The sequence below is a fragment of the Brassica napus genome, chromosome A3, assembly GCF_020379485.1.
Source record: "Brassica napus cultivar Da-Ae chromosome A3, Da-Ae, whole genome shotgun sequence".
In the NCBI taxonomy this organism is placed as follows: Eukaryota; Viridiplantae; Streptophyta; class Magnoliopsida; order Brassicales; family Brassicaceae; genus Brassica; species Brassica napus.
The window spans coordinates 25,275,056-25,301,460 of NC_063436.1; the positions used below are offsets into that span (position 1 = coordinate 25,275,056).

Sequence of the window (26,405 nt, forward strand, 5' to 3'; positions counted from 1 at the left end):
ATCGGGTTGGTTTCGATTCGGTTCGGTTTTTTTCGGTATTTGGTTAGTAAAATATAACTACTATTCTAAATCCATATTTACTTTGACTTTAGTCTTTCACATACTTTTTAAAGATTTCAACTGGACGACTAAATTGATCAGCCAATTTTGTTGCTTTAAATCATTAGTGTTTATATATATATATATATATATATATTATTTAGTTTGAATATTTATTAAATAAAAATTCATATGCGTTATATTTTATGATCATTTGTAACTTATTATAACAAAAAAATAATCTATTGATCACAAAATTTTCAGAGTGGGAATATTCAAATTTCTAATAATATATAGACGTTTTGAAAAATTCAAATATAACATATAAGAAAAAATATAATATTTTTATTATATATTTAATATGATTTTTTAATATCTTTCAATAATATAAAATTAAAAAAAAAAAAGAAATAAGATACCAAAATTGTTATCAAATATTTATTATTCATAATAATTAATTTTCATATATACATTAATCATATTAGGTAATTTCGTAGCTTCTAATTAAGGAAAGTGCAAAAAAAATTTTGGTAGATTATTTATCAATTCGATAGTTAGTTTAATAAAAAATATAATGTAAGTCAAGATGGACCAACCTATTTTTCTAAGAATAATATATTTTATATAGTCATTTATTAAATGAGAATTTATAATCATACAGTTTTATGATCATTCATATCATTTTATAACTGAATATTTAAATCATCGATAACAAAAAAATTCAATGTGAAATTCTTAATAAGTTTATAATTTATAAATGTTTTTGAAAATTCATTGAAAGTTTTAATATTAAAATATTTATGTAATCTTATGGTATATAGTATAATATATATATATATATATATATAAATCCATATGTTTTATTATTAAATGATATTTTTTACTCATATGGTTTTAAAATAATGTGTATCTTCTTATAATATAAAATAAAATTTCATATTAATACAATTTTATGATCATTTGTAACTTATTATGACAAAAAAAATAATCTATTGATCACAAAATTTTCAGAGTGGGGATCTTCAAATTTCTAATAATTTATAGACGTTTTGAAAAATTCAAAATATAACATATAAGAAAAATTATAAATGTTTTTATTATATATTTAATGTGATTTTTAAATATATTTTAATAATATAAAATTAAAAAAAGAACTAAGATATAAAAATTGTTATCAAATATTTATTATTCATTATAATTAATTTTCACATATACGTTAATCATATTAGGTAATTTTTGTAGCTTTTATTTAAGGAAAGTGCAAAACATTTTTTGGTACGTTATTTATCAATTCGATAGTTAGTTTAATAAAAAGTGTAATATAAGTTAAGATGGACCAACCTATTTTTCTAGGAATAGTATATTTTGTATAGTTATTTATTAAATAAGAATTTATAATCATACGGTTCTATGATCGTTCATATCGTTTTATAACAAAATATTTAAATCATCGATAACAAAATTTTCAATCTGAAATCTTTAATAAGTTTATAATTTATAAATGTTCTTGAAAATTCATTGAAAGTTTTAATATTAAAATATTTATGTAATCTTATGGTATATAGTGTTTAATATATATATATATTTATTTATTTATTTTATTATTAAATGATATTTTTTACTCATATGGTTTTAAAATCATGTGTATCTTCTTATAATAAAAATGTTAAACCATTGATCATTAATTTTTAACATAATAATTTTAATAGTTTTAGTCATTTATTGTCGTTTTTAAAAATTCAAAATATAACGTATACGAAAAAATCTAAATTTTATTTTTATAGCTAATTTGATTGTTTAATTTATTTTAATAATATAAAATTAAACAAAAAATGATGGAGGAGATATACATTGTTATCAAATCTTTATTATTAAACTCATTAATTGTCATATATATATTAGTCATTTATGGTAATTCCGTAGGTTTTATTTAACGAAAGAAAATATCATATCATATCATTATATCATATAGTTTGACCAACTTATGTATCTAACAACATATAAAAATCGAATGTGGACCTACTTATTTTTCAATTGAATGTAATTGACTACCTAATTGAGTGCCACATATGCATTGAGGCCTCTTTTAATTAATACAAAATTGAGGTTACATCTTTTCAAATGTTCCTCAATTAATATATAAGGGATATGTGCCATCTTATTAATTTTAAACTTTTACAACGGAGTCCATCTCTTGTTCCATGTCTTTGGTACTTATAATTGTTCGAATTCAAGGGCATCTCCAAGCTTACTCTATTTTTTACTCCAAACTTCATTTTGGAGTAAACCTAGCCATTACTCCATTTTGGAGTTGAACTTTTTTTATTTATGAAAAGGTCTTTCTAATCTTGAATATTTTTATTTTATACTTAAATAATACAATAACATAACATTAAAATAAATATAATATTCTAAATATATTATTTAATATTTTTACATAAAAGACACATAAACTAGTAAAAATCAAAACTAAACATAAATAAAATAATATAATATAATACAAATAAGTGATTTAATAATTATGTAAATCGTTTTTAGAATCAGTGAAGTATCATTCAAACGGAATAGATGATTTTGTTTATCATGTGGGTCAACATTTTGATTGATAACATTTGTACTTGTTAAGCTTAATATATGCATAAAAATTTGGATCAAGCACATAATTTAAATTACAAAACAAAACTTTGTTTTCTTCTTTAAGTTTTTTTTTAATGCATAATTTTGTTTTTGAATTAGGAAAATTGCATATGATGAAAATCACACCAATTGAAGTTAGAAGAAAAGCTCTAACTGTATTTTTATTAATAAATATTTAATTTAATTAAAATGTATTTTAAAAAAAGTTTTATAAATATAAAATAGTTGGGTTAATTTTTAATTTTTTATAAGTTGAAGGTACTATTAACAATTATTAACTAAATAAAAAGAGAATCATTTGTGAATATTTTTTTGGAGTATGAAAATGGAGTAATACATTGGAGTAAAACTCAACTCCATTTTGGAATTACACCATTTTAGAGTAAAAATTGGAGCATTACATTGGAAATGCGCTAAGAGACTTATTCGGTCTTATACTTGGATATGAAAATGGTTAGTCACCACGTACAGTATAGATTCACACCACTGAAAATGTTCTGATTCTTATGCAACAATTAATGATACACAACGAATGATGCATAAAGGTGGATTTAGTTTGGATGCATCAAAATGTATATATGGGAGCCTTGAACACACTCGCACAAACTTCATATTCTTCACATAGTCTACACAGGTACCAAACATTTATAGGATACCTACCTATACCCTTCAAATCCTTGAATATTTACTCTTTCCACTATGTTTGATCGTTGGATGCTTTGGTCACTTCTCCATCACTTTTTTATGATGCTAGACAGCCTAGACGGCTAGTTTAACCTTCTTAAATTTTATCTGTTCTCAAATTTCCAAACTACTAGCCCGCCCAAAACAATGGTTGAACCTAGGAATTATTATCGGTGTAATGAAATAATAACAAAAAAAACAAAATAATTCCTTGTTTACCAAAAACAATTCCTTGTTTACCAGCCTAGGAATTATTATCGGTGAATAATAACAAAATAATTCCTTTTTTACCAAAAAAAAATAAAAAAAAATAATTCCTTTTATATAGAAAATAAAAAAAGTAATCAAAATTTTATGTATATAATAGAAATAGGACATGTAAAGAAAAGATAATTAAGGGAGAGAGGGCACATGGTTGTTTCATCTCTTTCACCTCATCTAATGGAACCACTTGCATCTATAGTTTGATTAGTTCAATTAGGGTTTTTAGTTAAAGAAAATTATTGTTTGATTATACTTTTTGAAAAAGTAGAATCAAAATAATTGATTGCTAGACATAATGATAATTGTTTTATCAATTGACCGAATCAAACCAAACTTTTAATTGAAGTCGAACTGAAAACTAAAATTTGGGTTTGATTCCGCTCAACCAGCTTGGTCCGGAAAAAGAAATATCATACCTACTTGCATATGTTCCAATATCTGAGATAGACAATGCACATATATAAATCACACCGATGCATCTATCTATCTATATATCTAATTATATAAAGTAAAGGTTTTCTTTCCTTAGAGAGTGCCACGTCAATAATTCGTTTCTTCCCAGCGCGACACGTGTCCTCCTTAGCCAAAACTCACAGTTTCAATTATGCCTTTCTCATAATTTGGTGGGCCTTGCTCTTTATTCATCCCAGAACAATGAGTCCATCATCAAGAGTATTAGGGTTTCACGTTCTTCTTCCATGATGAAGCGAAGAGACCTTCGATCTTTGATACATCGATGGAGTTTCAATGTTTTCAATCCACGTTAATCATGGCTCTAAGAATCTTCGATATGGCGTTATGTCTTCTCTTTGTGTAGACGAAATATTTCCCCTAAATTATTCGAGGTATATCTTTCTTGATCTTCCATGGCGTCGTTCTGGTTACTCTCCTAATCAGCTTAAACGCTCCGAATTACAGATCCATCCTTTATCGTCTTCTTAACTCCACAGACCGAAGTGAGACATGATCTGACACTGAATGCGAGTTTACCCTCTGCAAGGCGGTGTTTCTACACTATATAAAGGTTAGCATCATTCTCTTGAACATCATTCTCACAAATCCTAATAAAACTTCTATTTAGTAGCTTTTGATTATTTTTTATAAAACTGTAGATTTTGTTTGTCTTTTTGCCTTTCTCTTTCCGCTCCACAAGATCATTTGATAAATACTTCGGATGGATTTTGATCGTTTTTGTCTTATCTACAGTTGGCTGAACACAAACCACATGGTGGTGGAAGATCTTTGCTGCTGTTTCTCAGTGTGAAGCGGGCTTTGTCGGAAGTCTATGACGAAGATTCTCTGTGAGGAGATGAGTTGAGATGAGGATGAGAGTTATTTCTTCTCTTTGAAGAAATTGATCGACGCTTCAAGACAATGACTCCACTAGCGCCGGTGAACCTCTAGGAAGAGCTTTCGTGGTGTTTGGTTTAGTCGCCGGCGTTGAGGAAGTTCAATTCTTCGTTAACTCTGTCCATGTTTTCTCTTTTAAAAACATGAAAACATCAAATTCAAGGAGTTCATACAACAGTTTAGACACCATGGAAGGTGAGTCTCTTTGTTCTTTTTTTTTTTGTAATTATGAATAGTTGGGTGTTGCTTAATTGTAAGTGAGATTAATATGTCACATTCAGTCTTGATTTAAATATTGGTTCAGGTTCTTCTTGATGAAGTCCATCATGCCATCTTTAAAGCCTCCAAGGTTGTGCACTCTGCTCATTATAATGGTTGTTTTATATTACTTGGATCTTTTCTCGCCAGTTGCATTTTTACATATGTTTTTGGAATTTTATTTCAGTTGCTTTATGGTGATGATGAACTGCTTATTACATATATGCCAAAGGAAGAGGTTGAAAGGTATCATATCTCTCTCGAAGACCTCTTTTTCCCATCTTTCTTTGGTGAAAACAACAGTTAAAGTCTTAAACTGTATTCATCTCTCTCCTGCCTTTCATGTATCACTGTTGTAATTGTTTCTAAATGCTTTTTCTGGCTATCATTGCAGCTTATTTGACGCTTATGAAGATTCTGACTTTACAAGGACTCGCAATAGAAACGGTTTGTGACTAAAATTATTGCCACTTGATAAGCAAACAAGCTTGATTGTGTTAATTTTCATTACTGATCAACACTGTTTTGGTACTATTGACTGATCAGGTTGAACTGAAGGGAGGTCTTCTAGAACGGTTCACACATGAGATGGAACCGTTTCTAAGGAAGCAAGGTATGCATGTTCGGCTCAACAAAAGGTGTATCTTGCCACTTTCAGCTTCCCTCTTTCACAAAGTTAATTTCTTTTCGTGATTTATTATGTAGGTATAAACTGATGTTGATCATGTTACAGTCAGATGTATTCCAGCCAAAATTGGAAACATAGGTCTGAGATGAATTATGAAACATGATAAGCAGAAAAATTGGAAACTGAGACAATTCCTGATAAGGCATGCACTGGCACCTCGATATTAGACAGTTTGGAGGAATCAAAGATGGGTTTGGATGTGAGAATGTGTAATGGTAATGGGCTTCAAGGGGTTTCAGTTGGGTTGGCATGTAGTATGATTTATGCTCCTACACTCAAGAAGGATTATGTTGGGAGGAGTAAGTATGAGAAACAATGGGAAGTCATGGAATTTCAAATCTTTTACATATTTGTTTATGTTGTTGTACTTTTTTTAAAATTTGCACCGTCTCAGGCATTTTAAAGTGAAAGAATTATAAATCCTGCTACAGGATCCTTAATTCATTATCCTTTCCTTAACTAAGCATCATAACTATTAAGAAATAAGCAAAATATGGTTTCATAGCATCTGCATATATATTAACGAAATTAACATGATACTCAAAATTAAAACTTTACGAGAACTAAATACACAAAACATGTTTAATACTTTATAGTTATGCAGAAAACTTTTGCTTAAAATATGCAGAAAAAGGTTTATGTGCCGTATTCTAATTGTAAATTTAAAAATCTTTGTGCCTTTTTGGTATAGTTAAACTAAAACAAACACTGAGAGAAAATAAATAATTATAATTTTAAAGTTTTATTATAACTAGACAAATTTATAATTTAAAAATGAAGAATAAAATACATAGATAAAATAAATTTAAAACAACTATAAACCTTAATTCTATTTTAAATTAAAACTAAAATAAAATTTAAAATAAATTTGTACTATTAATTTTATTTCGACTACCGGTCCGTAAGACAGGTTTACCCTAGTAACTTATAAAGAAGTAACAAAATATGCAAAACTTGTTTGACTTAAATATATAAAAACTTAAATTCGCCATACAATAAGGCAGAAGTGAGAGCTCGTCGATGTGTTAAAAAAAATAAAGAGTTGGTCGATGACAACTGTCATTCCACTCTCCAGAGTGGAAAATAAAACTCGTCGATTACAAGTTGACAACTCGCTCCAAAGATGATAATAAAAAAAATCGGGACCGCATGCAGTTAAATGAAAAAAGACCCATGCTTCATCCATGAACCTAATCGCAACTTTCGATGACGAATTACGAGTGAACGTACGTATTTGAATTATCCATATTTTGATTAAAAGAACTTTTTTTTTATAATTATGCAATTTGAGTTTTTGGTGTGATAGTAATATGCAGTTTGAGTTCAAAATTAATCGACACTAAAGAGTAAATTATCTCATAGTTTTTTTTGTATATTACTTACGTCTTATTTACAATCTCCATGAGGAATATTTCCATCACCCACTCGTGATAAGAATCAGCCTTATATGTCGCTTCGCTGATATTTTGTTATGAAGTAATTTTAGGTTAAATTAGCCAGACTAATTTGGGTAAGGTCGATATCAGTTAAAATCTTTGGATAATTTTAATAGACTGAAATCAGTTCGGATATACATCAGATTCTAGTACTACTATATGTTGAATATCATAGATATTCAACCGAACTGACACATATCTTTTATATATCATTTAGATTCTATCCAAATTTTTGGGAAATCATATTCTCACATACTAAATCCGCAATTTGCTCTTTTTAACATATGATATGGGGGAACAAAACAAACGTAACACTTAATTATATATTATGACTCGTCCACATAACAGATTTATTCAAATATTATTCTTCGTACACATAACAACATTTGTAGTCCTTATTATTACGCCCTGTTTAACAACGAAAAACACATCAACACTGTATAACATGAATAAGAAAACATACTTGCGTTGTAAGTAGTTACTGGATAAGGTTCTCGTTTCTAATCAGGTGAGATTAAGGGCTAGATACTGGTGGTGGTGGACACTGAAAGCCAATAGGAAAAACCATATTACAAGCGAAAAATATTGTTCTAACGGCCTTATCGATACCGTAAACCAAAGGAAGTGGCCTGAAGACAAAGCAGAGGCAATCGGCTACTTGGACGTTCGTAAGGCCAGTGATAGCACTGCAACACGGCCGTGCTCTGGTGTCGCCAGCAATGACATTGGCTAGGCCAAGGACATTGGCGCATACACCAAGTTGCAATGGATCTCTAGGACACGTACCAAAGCCCGGTGAAGGCGAGAGAAAGAGGTCAGCCTCAGCGAGGCTGAAGATGAGGAAGATGATGATGAGGCTAATGGTGGTTGAGCTCTTTGAGACCATTTTTTTTTTTGTATTTTGTTGATTTTAAAGTGTGAATGCTTGTGGTGAGGCTATGTGGGTAGTACTATTTATAGAGCCATGAAAAGCATTGAATATAAAACGTCATCACCTTTATTATTTAACTCGAATTGCCTAACAGTAATTTCATATAATTAAATGAGGTCTTAAAGATTTAGGCAAGTGTTACCCCACAGTACTCTCTCTCTCTCTCTCTCTCTCTCATGTACCTTTAAGCATCTCTGAGCTTGGTTCGAATTATGAGTTTGTAATGGGCAATAGTGAGATCTTCCGTCGGTTTCTCTTATATAATATTATCTCCGTTTCCTATTAAGTGTTGTTGTAGAAAAAAAAATTTGCTGCCAAGAGTAACTAAAAATATGTGATTTTTGAGCTTTTATCTTGTTTCTCTCTTATTCTTACTAGGGATTTTCCGTGTCGGGAATTGTTAATTACTATTAGTTTTTTAATTATTTTATTTAAACAATTTAGTTATAATGGCTAACTGTTAATATATTTTATGGAAATTAATAGATGAAATACTCTTTTGCCGTGGCACTTTAGAAAAATTAAGTATAATAAATAAGAATGTATATTAATAATTTTGTGAAAATATATTAGCCTTCTATATATAAGTATTTTGTATTAATATTTAGTGCTTCAAAATACTTTGTAATAATTGGATATTACGTTTTACATTGTGGAAATAGATTAGATACATGAATTTGGATTGTAGTATCTCATTTACTCAATATTATCTTTACAAAATTAAAAAAAAGTGAATTTGTGTTGTTGCTTTGAATCTCTAATGGGTCATAAACCAAATGAATATTATTTAAAAATATAATCAGAGATATAAGTGATATATATACTTCGGTATGTTTATAATCTAGACCAAAGAATATAAAACATGTTTTGCATATTTTGGCAGAATATAGTTTCTGAAAAACATATATAAATTATTTAGAATAGACCAATATCATCGAAAGTGATGTCTCATAACTGAGAGAAAAAAAAATATGAAGTATACTTTGCATATTTTGGCAGTAAAAAACAGATATAAATTATTTAAAATAGACTATATCATAAAAAGTGATGTATCATAAGCGAGAGCAAAACTTATTTTGACTTGACTATACAATAATTATATAAATATTCATATTCATATACATATATTTATTATGTTGGTTTATGTATATTTATTATGTTTACAAATATATTCACTTGCAGTTCCATGATAATGTATTTTTTACATTGTGAATCTTTTGCTGTTCCAACATGAACTCACTGCATGAAATTGATGATGCACTATGTACAAAATCCAGAAGCACACCAAACTAAATCAAAACAAACCAACAAAAGGTATCTACAGTAAGACTTTCGAGATGTGAGGCAACCAAAATGCTAATCAATCTGTTTCTATAGGTTTCGCAAGCAGACAGTTAAAATGTTCCAGATTTGATAAACTTCAGATGATGATGAAGTTCTTGAGATATTTAGTAGGAAGCTAGAATATGGTTATTAATCTTCACTGATTACTTTAGAGGTTTATACTTATATGTATGTTTCTCTGCTTCGTTATAATGAAGATCTTATAGTAGTGTAATGAAAAAAGAACTGGCATGATCTAATGTATGAAGTCCCTGAGAAAGATGATATGAAAACGACTATGCCATATGATCGTTAACTGTATGCTATTCTTGAAGCTTAAATTTATCATTAACACAACCATATTCCAACAAACTTTATTTATCAACAAAACACCAAATGTGTTTCCTAGTCTTAACAGCAACAAAAAAACCAAGGATAAAATAAAATCCTGAAACAGGTTTGCATTAGAAAATATATTAGAGATTAAAATATTTAAACTGTAGAATAAACAGGGAAACGATAGAGGTGAGGTAATCGAGTTTGAGCTAAGGTCCTTCTTATGTTCTCAAGCTAAGAAATGCATGGCTTCTTCCTTTCACACACATCCTCCGTGGGTGGATCCTTGAGTCGTGTATCCAACTGAAACAGCTGCACCAGTGGCTAGAGGTGGATCAGCCTTACTTCCTTCAACAACCCTAAGACTATCACTCAGCAGTTGTTTTATCTGAGGCATCACGGATCATCCTATCAGATGGATTAGTTGAGACCAATCCGGCTCCAGGCATGTCGTCACTACGGTGGTTACCACCTCCCTGGCAAAATAATGACAAATATTAAACAGCAGAAAAGATTTGTTCTGCTTAGGTTTGTTTCTGTCTAGATGTGTGCCTACTTGTTCTGCAAAGCTTGGGAGTTGCGGCTGCTGATGTTTATCAAATATGCGGGAGATGGTGAATGATTGAGCTCTAATGTGAAGTTGAACTCAGATAGAGTCAGCTGAAAAGTGAAGGTTCTACCCACTAACTCATCTCATCGTGGCTGTGATCTCTCATGGGCTTCCTCAGCATATGAGTTCTGAGTATGTGATCCTAATATATAAGAACACATGTTATGTATCTGGGCTACCTCTGCAGCAAGGGTAAAACTTAGTTCTATTTCTAGACTCGAAACAAAATAAATATAAAGTCAAGTACACACCCATAAGATCTCCTCCCTTCTTAACATTTCTTGCTTCCCAGAAACGCAAAACACGGGTGACAACAGTTTTACGACACCGGCCTGCCTTCAAATCACCGGAAAGAACCTGTGGAATAGTCATAGTTAAAACCGGCGTGTTAGAGAGATAATAAGGTACGAAAAGCAAGGAGGACAATAAAATAGAAACAACTCGTTGTGGATCTATATATATACAACCTTTTAGTACCGTAGAAGACGTTGATATAGAATTGAAGACTAAGTAGTGGGAGCTCCGATTCAGTGCAATGATTTACAGCGGTAACAGTATCAATTGAAGTCAACCTAAGGACACAGATAAGGAAAACTCAGTTGAGGTCGTTGAATAACTCATATTGGAAATGAAAAAGAGGAAGAGGAAAAGAAAATGGGCTTCCTCGACCATTCAGATTAACATGCGGGCTCGTAAAAAAAACCCAATAATACCTGAATCCATGTGTGATGTGGCAAAAAACAATTTCTCTATTGGACGATTTTCCAAGCTGACGTGGACGTCCTCCCCGAAGCTCATATTCCCCTTTTATTACTTGTTTGATTTTTTTATTTTTTTAATTGCTGAGATACTCATTAAATATTAGCTACTCTTTTTTTTCTGTTCAACAAAATATTAGCTACTCTAAAACCTCTATTTTATTGGTTTGGACCATAGAAAAAGCCAGATTACCTTAGAATTTTTTTAGTATTTATATCTACAACAAAATGGATTTAAGATGTTTATAAAATTAATATATTTTATTTTATTTTATATATTAGTTTATTTTAATTATTTTTTTATTTTGTGGATTTGGATCGAATACCTCATCCACGAATGAACCTGTCAACAGAGTTTTTCTGCTGCCCATGCCATCGTTCTTTATCAGCAAGGCAGCAGCCAAAGTTAAGTATGCAGCGGGATCCTTTTGGTATGGACTTGTAATGCCTCTGACCTCCGCTCTATCGCACGCCTTTTTCATCTCCCTATAGATTAAATGGAGCATCTCCATTAGTGAACTTATGGGAAGTTCACACAGATTCACAAAAAAAAAAAATATTAAAATAATATACAGTAATGAATCTATCTTTCCCCAGTTCTCTCTGTTTGATGAGTTCATCACTGTTTTGCGGGTCCCACGACACGTAGCGACTTGCGATTGGTTCATTTTTAAAAAAAAAATCAAACAAAAAAATTAATAATAAAAAATTATATACTTGAACTCCAAGAAGGGATTTACTAATGGGGATGCTCTAAGATCATGAACCCTTCTTGCAATATATTATTTCGAGATTCTTTCACGCAAGATCAGTTCTAACAATATAACTTCTTAAGTGATTTTATATGATAAGTAACCCATGTGCGCACGGTTTAAATCTAAGGTCATGGATGTATGCATTTTTTATTAATTTACTGGATGTAGTTTATAATATGTGTGTCGTCATCCAACCGGTTAAACATTATGTTTTTCTGTTCACAAAATTGTTAAATAATCAGTTCATAAAAAAATCAGAATCTACACTAATTTGAATTTGACTCTATTTATTTATAGGAACAGAAAAGGTTAATATCAAGAAATATAGGAGACGCCGAGTTTACGGTCTTTTTTTCCCGAAAGGTTACAGATTCTTGTTGTTCGATAAAAAAGTTCGTTAGATTCTGCATGCATTTTGTTTGAGACGTTTACGTGTGTATCAAGTTGTTCGATAAAAAAGTTCGGAGCGCTATCCATGAACTCCGAAGGTTTCGTATGTTTAAGAAACAAATATAATTACACAATGGTAAGCCAGTATAATCTTTATAGACTTTTTTATTTCATTATCGGAATAAAGTATAAAAGTTACAAAGCTCAAGTTATATGAGAACAGGAGAGTTACGGTTTGAGTGTATATTGAGTATACTTTTAGTTACTGGGTGGCAAAAGGAAGTGGTCATGGGCAAGTGAAGCCTGGAGGAGTACTGGAACCGCGGCCACAATTCCTGAAGAGTGTGCTGATATTAGGAGGGAGACTTCCACGTGGTGCTCTAGCTGACTCACACAAGCAAGCAAGTGCATCAGCATCAGACAGGTTACGGAGGATAGAACAACATGCCTGCACACTTCCAATTCCTATAATACGATCCATAATACTTAGGATATTTTCACATATTCTTAATTGGGGGCCAATCCTACGGGGGCATATTCCAAGCAGAGAAGGTGGAGGTGGTGGCGGGGACCTTGGCAAAGGTACCGGTGGTGCACGTGGTGGAGAAGTTGGTGGAGACACTGGTGGTACTCTTTGTGGAGGAACAGCTGGTGGAAGTTCTGGTGGAGAGACCGGTGGTGCCCGTGGAGTAGAAGTTGGTGGCATTCTTGGCGGAGACATTGGTGATGTTTGTGGAGGAGCTGTTGGTGGACGTCTTGGTGGAGACACAGGTGGTACAAGCGTAGGAGAGGTTGGTGGTGCTTCTGGTGGAGATATAGGTGGTGCCTTTGGAGGAAATGTTGGTGGGCTTCCTGACGGAGACATCAGTGGTGCAAGCGGCGGAGAGATTGGTGGTGTTCTTGGAGGAGACATAGGTGGTGCTCGCGGAGGAGCTGTTGATGGTGTTATAGGTGGAGACAATGGAGGTGTTTGTGGAGAAACCGTTGGTGGAATCCTAGGCGGTGACATGGGTGGTGATCGTGGAGGAGAGGTCGGTGGTGTTTGTGGAGAAATTGTTGGTGGTGTACTTGGCGGAGACATTGGTGGTGTTCTTGGAAGAGATACTGGTGGAAGAGAGACTGGTGGTATTCTTGGAAGAGGCACTAGTGGAAGAGAGACTGGTGATATTCTTGGAAGAGACACGGGTGGAAGAGACACTGGTGGTATTTTTGGAAGAGATACTGGTGGAAGAGACATTGGTGGTAATCTTGGAAGAGAAATTGGTGGAAGAGATATTGGTGGTGTTCTTGGAAGAGACACTGGTGGAAGAGATATTGGTGGTGTTCTTGGAAGAGACACAGGTGGAAGAGACACTGGTGGTATTCTTGGAAGAGACACGGGTGGAAGAGATACTGGTGGTGTTCTTGGAAGAGACACTGGTGGAAGAGATACTGGTGGTGCTCTTGGAAGAGACACAGGTGGAAGAGAGACTGGTGGAAGAGACACTGGTGGTATTTTTGGAAGAGATACTGGTGGTATTCTTGGAAGAGACACCGGTGGAAGAGACACTGGTGGTAATCTTGGAAGAGACACAGGTGGAAGAGACACAGGTGGTATTCTTGGAAGAAACACTGGTGGAAGAGACACTGGTGGTATATTTGGAAGAGACACTGGTGGTGTTCTTGGAAGAGACACGGGTGGAAGCGAAACTGGTGGAAGAGACACTGGTGGTATTCTTGGAAGAGACACGGGTGGAAGAGATACTGGTGGTGTTCTTGGAAGAGACACTGGTGGAAGAGATACTGGTGGTGCTCTTGGAAGAGACACAGGTGGAAGAGAGACTGGTGGAAGAGATACTGGTGGTATTTTTGGAAGAGATACTGGTGGTATTCTTGGAAGAGACACCGGTGGAAGAGACACTGGTGGTAATCTTGGAAGAGACACAGGTGGAAGAAACACAGGTGGTATTCTTGGAAGAGACACAGGTGGTATTCTTGGAAGAGACACTGGTGGAAGAGACACTGGTGGTATATTTGGAAGAGACACTGGTGGTGTTCTTGGAAGAGACACGGGTGGAAGCGAAACTGGTGGAAGAGACACTGGTGGTATTCTTGGAAGAGATACTGGTGGAATTGTTGGCGGGTTCCTTGGCGGATACACGGGTGGTGCACTCAGAGGAGAGGTTGATGGAGTTCTCGGTGGCGAAACAGGTGGTGTTTGTGGAGGAATCATTGGTGAATTTTTTGGTGGAGACGCTGGTGGTAAACGTGGAGAAGAGGTTGGTGACGTTTTTGGCGGAGAAACAGGTGGTGCTAGTGGAGAAATCATCGGCGGACTCCTAGGCGGAGACACTGGTGGTGCACGTGGAGGAGAGGTTGGTGGTATTTTTGGTGGAGACATTGATGGTGTTTGTGGAGCAGCTGTTGGTGAACTTTTTGGCGGAGACACTGGTGATGTACTTGGAGGAGAGGTTGGTGGTGTTTTTGGCGGGGACACTGGTGATGCACGTGGAGGAGACATTGGTGGTGTTCTTGACGGAGACACAAGAGGTGTTCGTGACGGGATCGTTGGGGGAGACACTGGTGTTCCACGAGGAGGAGAATTTGGTGGTATTCTTGTTGGAAACACTGGTTGTGTTTGTGGAGGAACCGTTGGTACACTCCTCGGTGGAGACATTGGTGGTGTACGCGGAAGAGAGGTTGGTGGCATTCTTGGCGGAGAAACTGGTGATGCACGAGGAGGAGAAGTTGGTGCCGCTCTTGGCTTTGGTGGTGGAGGTGGAGGTGCACGGGGGCGAGTTGGTCTATTGGCTTCAGTGTGGCCTGAGAGGAAGATGGTGAGTGCAAAGAAGAGAGCTAAGGCTGTTGGTGAATATTTTGGATCCATTTTGTTCATGGTGTTTTGTCCTCAACGGAGGACTGTTGTATAGATATTGGTGATCTGAAATGAAGTTAGCTTGTTAGTATTTATAGGGTTTTAAGATGCTCGCTACGATGTCTATGTGCCACTTTTTACTATTGCCAACCCTCATCATGATAGGCTTAGAGATAGATGTGCTTCACTCTACATATGTAGGAGCCGCGTGTCTTTACATTAAGGGCCTGTGAGAATTAATTTTATTCATCTATTTATTAAATTTACGTGACTATATTCACATTTCATATGTTAGCACGTTCGTTTAGACAATCTCAATGTGAGATCTAGTAGAGGTGTCAAAACGGCAAGACATGCGAGCTAGCGAGGTATACCGATCCTTGGTTAAGTATGACAATTGTACTGTCTAAAAACCTTGGGATCATTTTGTTAAATTCTGTTTTTTCTTATATATTGTACACTTTGGACAGGATCAAACTGAAGCTCTTGTATCATTCATAAAATTATCGGTGTTGTATTTTATATTAGTTCTATAGTAAAAGTAATTAAGAATTAATCAGTCGGTGATGACTAGTTTAGTTCGATTAGTAACTCTTATGACATAGCTTTGGGCAGATCTTATCATAGTACATGTTCAATTTTTATCGCAGATCAGTATATATATATATATTTTCACACATACATATATATAAAGCGCAGGATGAACTAATATAATAAAAATTAAAAATATATAGTATTAACAAATTAAATATGTATATGTTTGAATTTTTTTAATATGCATACAATTATGTTTTCTTTATATAATCATATGTATGTTGGACCGAGCATTTGTAATTGTAATTGTAGAGTGAAATCTATTTTGAATTTGTGATGAGCCTGATGATTTGGGATTAAAATTTTTATCACCTTGTTTATACCTATAGAAACCGTAATGTGGTAATCAAGTGAATTTTTATTACAAAACAGGTTCTACAACTTTTTAATACTTTACTTTAACATCATTGAGAACCCATGTTCGAAAACTCGCTAGGCGTTATACGTGCAGCACACTCGGGCCTAGGGAGTTATTAGAAAGGTGGAAAAAAAATTGGGGAGTATGCGGGGTGTAATTTTTATAAATTATATTTAATTATTTACAGAACATATACGTTTAATATCCGTTTATATCGTATGAGACAATAAGTTTGTTGCAGTCAGTGGTTAGTTTATCCTTCCCAAACGTCCAAACCCAGGTTCAAAACCCAGTTATGCAATTTTTTTGTTTCTTATTAATGTAGGGGTAAAATTGTAATTTTTCTTCTCATCTTCTTCCTCGAGATCCCCTTTACTCAGACCTAATTTTGCAGCCGTTTTTCATTTTTCAACATAAATCACCATTTTAAAACTATTTAGTTCAATTAAACTCAGTGTCTCTTGTTCTTACAACTTCTACACAATAATTATATTGATTTCGATCACAAAATCACCATAATCTAAACTTTTTTTTCCAAGCCGAGTTTTCAAGCGATTATACCAAAATCGTGGCGGTGAGGCTCCGCCGAGCGCTTTTCCGGTGAGTACTCGGCCGCTCCGGCCGCGTTTTCGAACATGGCAGAGAACCATTTTAATGGTTTTAGAACCAACAGCTTAGTATTGTTTCCAAAGTCGAATTATTTTGACCTTAGTTTTCCACATAGCTTCGAAGGGTTTCAACTCGACGACTAAATTGATGCACCCATTTTCTTGCTTTAAGTCGTTAGCTGAATATATATTATATATAATTTGAATATTTATTAAATAAAAATTCTATTAATATAATTTTATGATCATTTGCATCTTGTTATAACAAAACAAATTAAGCCATTGATCACAAAATTTTTAAAGTGAGATTTTAAAATTTATAATAATTTACAGTCGTTTTAAAAATTCAAAATATAACATATACGAAAAAATCTAATTTTTTATTATATGATTAATGTGATTGTTTAATTTGTTTTAATAATATAATATTAGATAAAAATGAAGAATGATACAAAAATTATTTTCAAATCTTTATTATTCATAATCATTAATGGTCATATATACGTTAATCATATTAGATAATTTTGTAGTTTTTATTTAAGAAAACTGCGAGAATATTCTTTGATACTATTTATCAATTTGAAAATTAGTTTAATAAAAATTATAATATAAATTAAGACAGACCAACTTATTTTCTAAAAATTCTGGATTTCATTCTTATAGTAACACGTAGCTACAAAACAATGTTGTAATGTTTCTCAATTAATATATAAGGAATAAGATTAAGCAGGGGCGAATCTAGGAAATTTATTGTAAGGGAGAGTCGAACTTGAGTTTTTCATGGGTGCACAGGATAACATTTTCCATCTACTCCAACAAGTTTTTAATGTTTTCCTTAACAAAAATTGAATTTTAAATATTATTGTGGGTGCACAGGCCCCCACAGTTCATAAGCTGGCTTCGCCACTGAGATTAAGCATGAGCAAAATATTTGGATCTGGAAATTGAAACCGACTGATCCAAATAGGAGGGATGTTAAACCAAATAAAATCCATTGAGAAATAATTTTAATATTCAAAAAACTTGAACTGAACCAAAAATTGGTGTGTATTTAAGGGCCCAAAATTATAATTATAGATTTAAATATATTAGGTACTTTTGGTAATTACAATATTTTGAATACTTTTGGATAATTTTGATAAATTTGTTTGTAAAAATATCTAGACCCAAATTAAAACTAATTTTTGGTTCTTTTAAAAATATTCCAAATGCAACCCAAATCTAAACCGATCTGAATGTCCATATCTATATTAGGAGCCCCAAATCAAAATGAATGAGCAAACCAATTAAAAATAAACAAAAAAACTTAATCCATACATATATGTTATAGAAATCTACTAAATTGACAAATAAATGGTGATAGTCCGATAGTTTTGATCTCACCTTACATCCATCCTCTTCCTAAAAAAGGACTGTGGATATGAGTGAAGATGTGTAAATCCCTAAAATTCAATTGGATATCAAATTTGTGACTTAGTAAATAGGTTATGGGTTATAAAGTTTGACTTTTATCGCGATTCGATTTTCATTAATTTTATCGCCAAACCTTTTCTCTATAGACCTGGATTACTTTTGAATTTTAAGTTACCGTTCCCGGCAAGTCTCTATAGCAAAGGCTAGTTGAAAATAGAGATTTGGTTTTATTGTTACATATGTGCCATTAAATTTCCTTTTTCTATGGAGCACACGTATGCTATTAGAATGTTTCACTTTCATACAGTAAAACACAAAACATTAGTAATATTCTTTCCATATTAAAATTATTAAATTTAAGTGGGGGTACCTTTTCTTATGAGAATGTGCGAAATGTCTTATAACGTTTTTACCTTGTAATTTACTAAAAATAATTGTAACAAGCTTTTGATCAAAAAAAAAAAATTGTAACAAGCTAAAATAGTACGTTTAAAGGCATCAAGTCTTATGAAACGAAAAAAACATATATAATGATTTATTTTGAACCAAAAGTCATACTTATATTCGTAAATTACAAGGTAATTTTAAATATTATTATTGGTTCAAAATTAATCACTATACGTGTTCTTTTCGTTCAAAATTAAATTTGAACCAAAAGTCCTCCTGTCTAGTGGTCCAGTGTGGTTAATTTATATTAGTAAATTCCATTATTAATATTTAATACCCACTTTCTTTTTGAGGCTTGAACTAATTTTCCTTGCCAAAACTTAACAGAGAGAAAATGTCTCAAGCACGAAAACACATTTTGTCAAGAATTCTGTAGAATGTTGAAGCTTGATTGCTTGAACTAATGTTCCTTTACCTGACATCTTTGGGAAGCTGCAAGTCGTGCTTCTCAATTAAAAATATAAGAAGTTCTTGTAAATTTTTTTTAATATAATGATTTGATTAGAATTAAGTAAGAGTTCATTAATGTTTTATACTTAAAATGATTTGTGCATGGCACAAAAACCGTTAAATTTAGATAATCACAATTATAATTATCAGATGTAAATCAATACAATACTAAAAGTTGAATAAGATCAACATCTAGACTATCCACGTAGGCAAATTAAATCGACCTATCAGAGTATTGAATTAGGCGACGTCACCCAAATCAACCTAAACGACATATTTGCTTCATCTTCTGCAAAATCACCTAAGCTTCACCGCCGTTACTTGTCTTCTCTTCTAGACCAGTTCCCTCCTTCCGATCATTCTCTCTACCCTCCCCCTCCGCCTCAGCTTCCCACTGTAAGTTATGATCAAATCCTTTCTGATTACTCCGTCGTGATTCCCGATTTCGATTAGGTTTAGGTTTGGAGACTTCGAATTAGATCGGATTTCTCTAAGAGTTTGATGATTTTCAGCTTCTTTCGATTTGAATAGTGTATTCTTCCTGCTGGTGTGGCGTTCCATTCATCTGGGTTTGTTTCCAGCGACCCTGCGAGTTTCCCACGGAGCTACCCCATTGTCTTGACGGGTATGTGATTATTGCATTCTTCAATGGAGAAGTCGTTATGCATGTTCAATTTAAGTTGTTTGATTTAAGTTTGTTTAATTTGTATACTCTTGATTTATCTGTTTGTGGTTATCTTCAATCCACAGAGGGTGATGGAACGAAAATATTTGTCAGATTGCGTTTCGGGACCGAGTCTGCGAGGATGTTACTGAAGCTTATCGTTTACCACCCAATACATACACAGACAAGTGTATCTGTATCGTCTCTTACGCCCCCAGTTTCCGAGCTCTTCGGGATTCTCTCGAGGAGATTTTTGTTCTTTACTTCTCCTCAGAAGGAAGCTGGTAAGAACATTCAGTGCTTAAAAATATGAAAGCAAACCTCCATTCTTCTGTTTTGAAATTGGTGTTAGTCGCCTCTTCAATATTTTTAGTAAGCCATTGTGGGATATTATTGCTATGTTTCGGTCTCTATTTTTCCTCTGTATTTGGTAAGATGCCAAAGGAATCTTCAGTGACACTCTTGATCATATTTGTTTTGCTTATTGTTGCAAGTTGGATTGTAACTTATAGATTGCTAAGCTGGTGAATGAGGGTGAGGTAACTAAGGCTAAGACAATGACTATTGGTGAAATCTTCGATTACATCAAGAAAGGATCCGCCAAGGTAGAACTTGAGCTGTAGATATGCCACTCAAATCAACATGCTTAACTACGTATATCACCCGGTCGTTGACGAACGCAGGAGGTGTTTTTTTTGTCTATAACTGTTACCAAAGTTGTGTCTTTCTACCCACCTCTGACAGTCCCACAGGTGAAACCACATTTGCTGCAACTGCTGAATTGCCCCTGCTCTCTGCAAATGTTTTGTCTGCATCTTCCAAAGGATGTGGAGACCTTGCTGATGAGGGAATGGTGGCTCAAATAACAGTGGCGAAGCACAGGAAGCCAAATGTGCTACCCATGTCAAATAGGTCTTTCCAGTTCTTAAGTTTTGTTATGTTATTGCTCTGTAAGAGGTCCTTTCATATCTTAATTATTTCGACATTGCTCAAGTTAGACTTTGGTCTTTTTATTGTTTTGTCTGATTATGTGGTTTTAATTGTTTACTCATTGTTAGCACGCACCCTTTGTCCTAACAAAGAAGAAGATGATGAATGTCATTCTGGATCCTATCGAGGACTCAACAGAGTCACAAGTGGAGAAAACTTATTCATTGCTTGGCATGTGCCGTGAAACTTTGGCTGTTTCTTTTCAATGGTGTACATACATTACAGTCTTTACTTATTTTCACTGCAGCTTTTGATGGCCTTCAGAGTTCATTTGCTGGACAGAAATCAGTGAGTCTTTAACGTCTTGCTTCTTCTAAACTTTGTTTTTTATCTAAACTGCTGTTCTCATGATTATGTGTCTCACATTTTTTTTCAGTCGGTGGGTTTAATCAACCTGACATTTATCGGTGATGAATTATGGCCTCATTTGCAACAATATTAGAACATCATTAGAAAATGTGAAAATGGAGTTTGCTTTCAACATTTGTAACAGTTATATTTTGATTTATCAACAAGCTATTAAGATTATACATCTTAAAGCATTACTTAAGAATAATCATTAGATCTAACATTTTTTAAATCATATAAAAATGATAAGTTTTTAATTATAAAATTCTCATAAGAATAATTTCACTGGTAAAAGCATAAACAGTTACTCATTTATTTTATGATGCAAATAAAGAAAGCAAAAAAAATAATACATATTTTAAATTTTCAAAAGATTTGAGTTTATGCTTGAGAAACAACCTTTTGGTGTATATCATATTTTCCAATTAACAATTATAGTATATATGCAAACTTTACCCAACTATAGGATCTATCGTCTTTTCAATGTAATCATTTGTTATGTTTTAATTTGAAAGCTTTTAGTCAAAAAAAATTATAGTACTATATTTTGGTTTTAAGTAGAGAGGAAATGGGTATAATGTCCAAAAACATAGTTGTGTAAAAATAAAAAGGAAAAACATGGAGAAAGCTTCAAAATGTTTCTGAATATAAAAGAATAGTTGAATCATAACTAAGTTTAGTTAAATTTTTATTTATATTCCTTAGTACTTACTATCCCAAATTTACTTCTTATATTAACAATCAATCTTGAATTTCAATATTTAACTTCATCGTATAATTTACAATACTTTTGCGACCATATTCGTATTTGGTAATACAAATACTCACTTCATTTTTGGAGTTTAAGCTTTTCTATCTGATGATATTAGTAGTTTAATCCAAAAAAAAAAAGAAACGGTCGATCTGTACATTGTAATTGGAGAAAGAAAACAAACAAAAATCAACCGAAGACTTTTAAGGTATATGAAACAAAAATTGGAAATAAAAATTCTCTACAATTAAAGAATAAGACAATAAAATTGTAAAATACAAAATAAAACAAAAAAATATACACAGAAAGAAAGATTTGGTAAAATAAAATCATAATATAATTTTCATAATTGATAGTGCCCAGTTCCACTAAAAAGACTAAATTTACAACATACACAGTTTTATTTACAACTTTAAACCCATTATCTAATTAAAATGATTCTAAAAAAAAGTCCCAACATGAAGAGTTAAAAAATATACGATAAAATATAATATATAATGTTAAAAATACATTATCACTAAAAAATCATGTTAGTAGTAATAAAAATGAAATGACAACACATTTATTAAAACCATAGAACGGCACGCAACAAGGTGTTATTAAATATACAAACTACAAATTAAATATGCTCAACGCAAACACAAATAAAAATGAGACATCATATTTGGATATATTTAAATAAATAATTTTAAATATATTATATTCTTGATAATTTTAAAATTACTTAAAAAGAAACTAAATTATTAGAAAATTAATATACAAATAAAACTAAAGCAATATATTGTAGCATCAAAAAAATAAATGAATAAAAAATATATTATGTTAATAAAAGAGATTTTAGATTTTAAAGACTTCTAATTCATGTAATATTACAAAATTCAAAATTTGTTTATTATAATTAATATTTTACCATTCAATATATTAAAATAATATTCTAGATCGATATTTAATTGTCAGTTTTTAACTATTACACGTAAAAAATTATTATTAAGTACGTTTTTTTTTTTGAAAAGGGGGTTTTATATTTTAAGTAGGTTATTGGAGTATTTTTTTCTTTTCGTGAATTTATTCGAGATGAGACTCCGATCTTTTAAACTAAGATAATTTATGTTCTATACATTATTATTATTTTTTTACATAACTCTAAGATCTCGGACTTGATTCTTCATATTTTATTAGTTAATTGTGTTACATATAATAGAAATACTTACTTCAAACTAAAAATATAAAAATAAATATCAAATTTAAAAATTAGTTATATATAATTTAATATACAAAAATTCACATAGAAATAAAAATGATAGATGTAACAAATTTAAATATATTATCCGCGCGTAGCGCGGAAAAAGGATAGAACATAAAGAATCGTCGATATAATAATTTTATAATTTGTAACAAATCATAAATCAGTGTTAGAAAGGAATTACGGTTAATGGACTAAATACCCAAATATGATGGCTATAAGCTTCAACATGGGTTCCGTTGGGCTAATTGACCCATATTTATTCCTCACATATGTTCTTTTAACAAGATACAAATGGATCACAATGAACTTGTCCCAAATGTATGAGAAAGCAGTCTAACATTAATCTCAGCTATTAACGAGAGAGGTAGAGAAGGAAATAGACTAAGATACGACTTTACAGAGACAATCTACCAAAAGGAGGACCTCTGAGATAAAGACTACACATTCTTACAAACAAAAAATTTAACCAAAAACCTTTCTGACATCTTGTTCTATGCCCCTCTTGCAAGCAGAATATTAGCTTTTGATCCTCCGTGTCGAGATTCTGTGTAAACAACTCCAATGTTGTCCGGATGAAAATTTTCTCTTAAGCTGACTTCAATGAAGAAACGAAATTTTTCAAAAATCTGACTTCAGGTTGAAAAATCAGCCTAGAGAGAGATCATCATGGACCAGTGAAATGTTAATGGTAACGTACAAACCATTCTTTGCCTTCTTTCTAACCGTTGTTTTTCTAAGTCTGCCTTCTCATATTCACCATTCTCCAGTCTCCAGATAGCGTTGGTCCGGTCCTAGCCTAGAGCTATGAGTCTGTGGGAGGAAGCATCTCCTAAACCCATGATCAGAGTTAACACAAGATTAGGTTATAGAGAAAGGATTACACACGAATCCATATATAATATAAAACCATGACTACCTGAAATCCAGGTGTCAGCTCGTTCAAGGTGAAGGAGAATGAGGTCAAGTTGGATCTAGTGACATTAGCCATTAGGTGGTGGATTGGTCCTTCTCCACAGCAACGAGGCATTTGATGCGGGATCACTGACTTTCATCTTGCTGATATCACTGTGACTTACATTAAGTGAATTATACAAAGATCATAAGAACCAAAAAAGGACACTGAGAAAATGAATTAGAACTCAAAGCAAAACAAAAAATGGAGCAGAGTAGGAAGTGAGATTAAGTGTTGAAGCATGTACACCTCTAGACTTTCCACGTCCTGGGCTTGAAAACTCATGCTTTGTTAATTGGTAGACCTTGTCATGCATGGTTCCCTGATTCTCCAGCGTCGAGATTAGCTTCCTGCACAAAAGAAAATCGCATCACTTAGTAGCCAGCATGATTAAAATACTAGAAAAGGGGGAAAATAGATGTCACTCCAATTTCGAATCACACCATAAAAGATTCAAGATATGACACATGAACATGTATAAGTATTTCACTAAAATATATCAAACTCAGACTTTATCAACACCACACATCCATATGAAAGATGGACAAAAGAAAACGAACACTCAGACATCAACCTCGTATTATGTCCAAACTTTTACAAGCTCCTCTCTCTGTACCTACAGTTATACAAGGTGATATGACTATAACCAGCTTTGAGTTCTCAAGGAGCTAAGCTTCAAGGGGGCAACACGGACTTTGAATATGCAACTGTCAAACTTTGAATAAAGTATTGGAAAGCAACACAAGAATCCTCTAGACTAAACGTATGGACGGCTAGGAGACTCTTCTAATCAACATAAAATTCAAATTAAGGTTAAACTTGTTCTTTCCTGATTACCAAAAAAAAAAAAAACTTGTTCTTTCCGTACAGTTTTGTGTTCATAAGTCTAATGCAAATAGTGATTTTATGGAAACAAGCTTTTTTCTTTCCTAAAGCTAATTAATGTATATATCATTTATCATTTTATCTCTCTTTTTAGTGGAAATAGTAGTTACTTTCGTCTGTATTTGAAAAACTTAAATCCAGTGGAGGTTTTCAACTATAAATTTTAAAATTACTTTGATTAAATCACAATAACTAAAATATTCTTTATTTTTTTTGTAAATGCAAAAAAAGTAGTTTCTTACATGAATACGTTATGTTATGTAGCCAAATATATATAGTTAAATTGGTTTACAACAAAACGAATAAAAAGCAACACTCAGCCTTTTTGTTTTTTTTTTTTGAACACAACACTCAGCCTTTTGTTAATAAAACGAAGAAAAAGCAACACGGCGTAATTTTTATTTTGTTAATTTAGTGCAAGAGTTAGGTCTTTTTGTTTATGTGGGGATGGATATATATGTTTTAGTTTGACTTCAGAAAATATGATCGCAAAACATAATCATGGCAAACAGAATTGGATGGAAGATTATTTATGATCTATAATTACATTATCAAATGGATATCCTAATCATAGCTCTTGTCTTCTTGACCTAGGAAATCATTAATTTGTCTCTTATAATTGTGTTTTAAAATTAGATAATGCATGTATATAGAACTCAGCATATACAATATTTACTGTTATACGAACGTTTAGGTAACTAATAACATAGTAACAATTTTAGTGTTGTACGTCATAACTTCGCTAAATGCTCGTTGTCTAGTGTTTGGTTGAATGATAGTCATAAAAGTAAGAGTAGAGTTCGTTACCTCAATGGTATATCCTCATAAAAGTCACCACCGACTTGCACGTATGGCTCGGATACCCATGCCAAAGTTCAAAAAGTTAACAATATACTCAATAAAAGAGAATTCTCCCTCCGTTAAAATAGAAGTTTGAGTTTTATAAAATAAATAGTTTCAAAAAATGCATTAATTAATTATATTTATTGAAAACTATTGGTTAAAAAGTTTTAGAATTTGATAATTTAAAAAACGATACATAAGTAATGTATTTTTTAATATGTGCAAAAATACCAAAACATTTAATTTTAAGAAACGGAGGAAGAAGGTATTATAAAATCTAAAGTCCTGTCATGATTTCATGTTGATGTTTACATGTTTGCTCAGTGCCGTCCCAAACTTTTACGTGGCCTAAAACCTGTTAGAAAATGTGGCCTTCTAATATAACTTTTATCTAAAATTATTAAAAACAATGGTAATAGTAATATTTGAACCCCAGATATAGAAGTTGTACTTCACTTGTTTAACCATTTCATCTACAAACAATTTCATAAATTGTGGCCTATAATTTACTTTATATTATGTGACCTAAAGCTAATGCTTCAT

The 26,405-nt window shown here is 32.4% G+C and overlaps 2 protein-coding genes and 2 long non-coding RNA genes across 9 annotated transcripts; 1 reads left to right on the forward strand and 3 right to left on the reverse strand.

Moving 5' to 3' along the window:
- Positions 1-7,646: 7,646 nt before the first annotated feature.
- On the reverse strand, positions 7,647-8,300 carry LOC106444492 (14 kDa proline-rich protein DC2.15). The gene has a single exon (XM_013885963.3). The coding sequence runs from the start codon at positions 8,240-8,242 to the stop codon at positions 7,871-7,873; it is 372 nt and encodes a 123-aa protein (XP_013741417.1). The 5' UTR covers positions 8,243-8,300; the 3' UTR covers positions 7,647-7,870.
- A 4,302-nt stretch (positions 8,301-12,602) lies between these two features.
- On the reverse strand, positions 12,603-15,325 carry LOC125589929 (proline-rich extensin-like protein EPR1). The gene is made up of 2 exons (XM_048762637.1): positions 14,538-15,325; positions 12,603-13,589 (listed from the first exon to the last, which is right to left on the reverse strand). The coding sequence occupies exons 1-2, from the start codon at positions 15,323-15,325 to the stop codon at positions 12,746-12,748; spliced, it is 1,632 nt and encodes a 543-aa protein (XP_048618594.1). The 3' UTR covers positions 12,603-12,745.
- A 3,711-nt stretch (positions 15,326-19,036) lies between these two features.
- On the forward strand, positions 19,037-20,308 carry LOC125589936. Its single transcript, XR_007326102.1, has 2 exons — positions 19,037-19,808; positions 19,934-20,308. It is a non-coding gene; the product is annotated as an uncharacterized LOC125589936 (long non-coding RNA).
- Positions 20,309-23,413: 3,105 nt separating this feature from the next.
- Positions 23,414-26,022, reverse strand: LOC125589940. 6 transcript variants are annotated; one of them, XR_007326113.1, is made up of 4 exons: positions 25,827-25,997; positions 24,709-24,750; positions 24,099-24,484; positions 23,414-24,011 (listed from the first exon to the last, which is right to left on the reverse strand). It is a non-coding gene; the product is annotated as an uncharacterized LOC125589940 (long non-coding RNA). The 6 variants fall into 6 exon arrangements; XR_007326106.1 differs by lacking the exon at positions 24,709-24,750; XR_007326112.1 differs by having other exon boundaries at positions 24,099-24,750.
- Between the last annotated feature and the right edge of the window lie 383 nt (positions 26,023-26,405).

Coding starts and splice junctions, on each gene's coding strand:
- LOC125589929 (XM_048762637.1), bottom strand. CDS start 15,325: ATGGATCCAAAATATTCACCAACAGCCTTAGCTCTCTTCTTTGCACTC. Junction 13,590..14,537: donor CTTCCAAGAATACCACCAGT/GTCTCTTCCACC, acceptor GCCTCTTCCAAG/AATACCACCAGTCTCTCTTC.
- LOC106444492 (XM_013885963.3), bottom strand. CDS start 8,242: ATGGTCTCAAAGAGCTCAACCACCATTAGCCTCATCATCATCTTCCTC.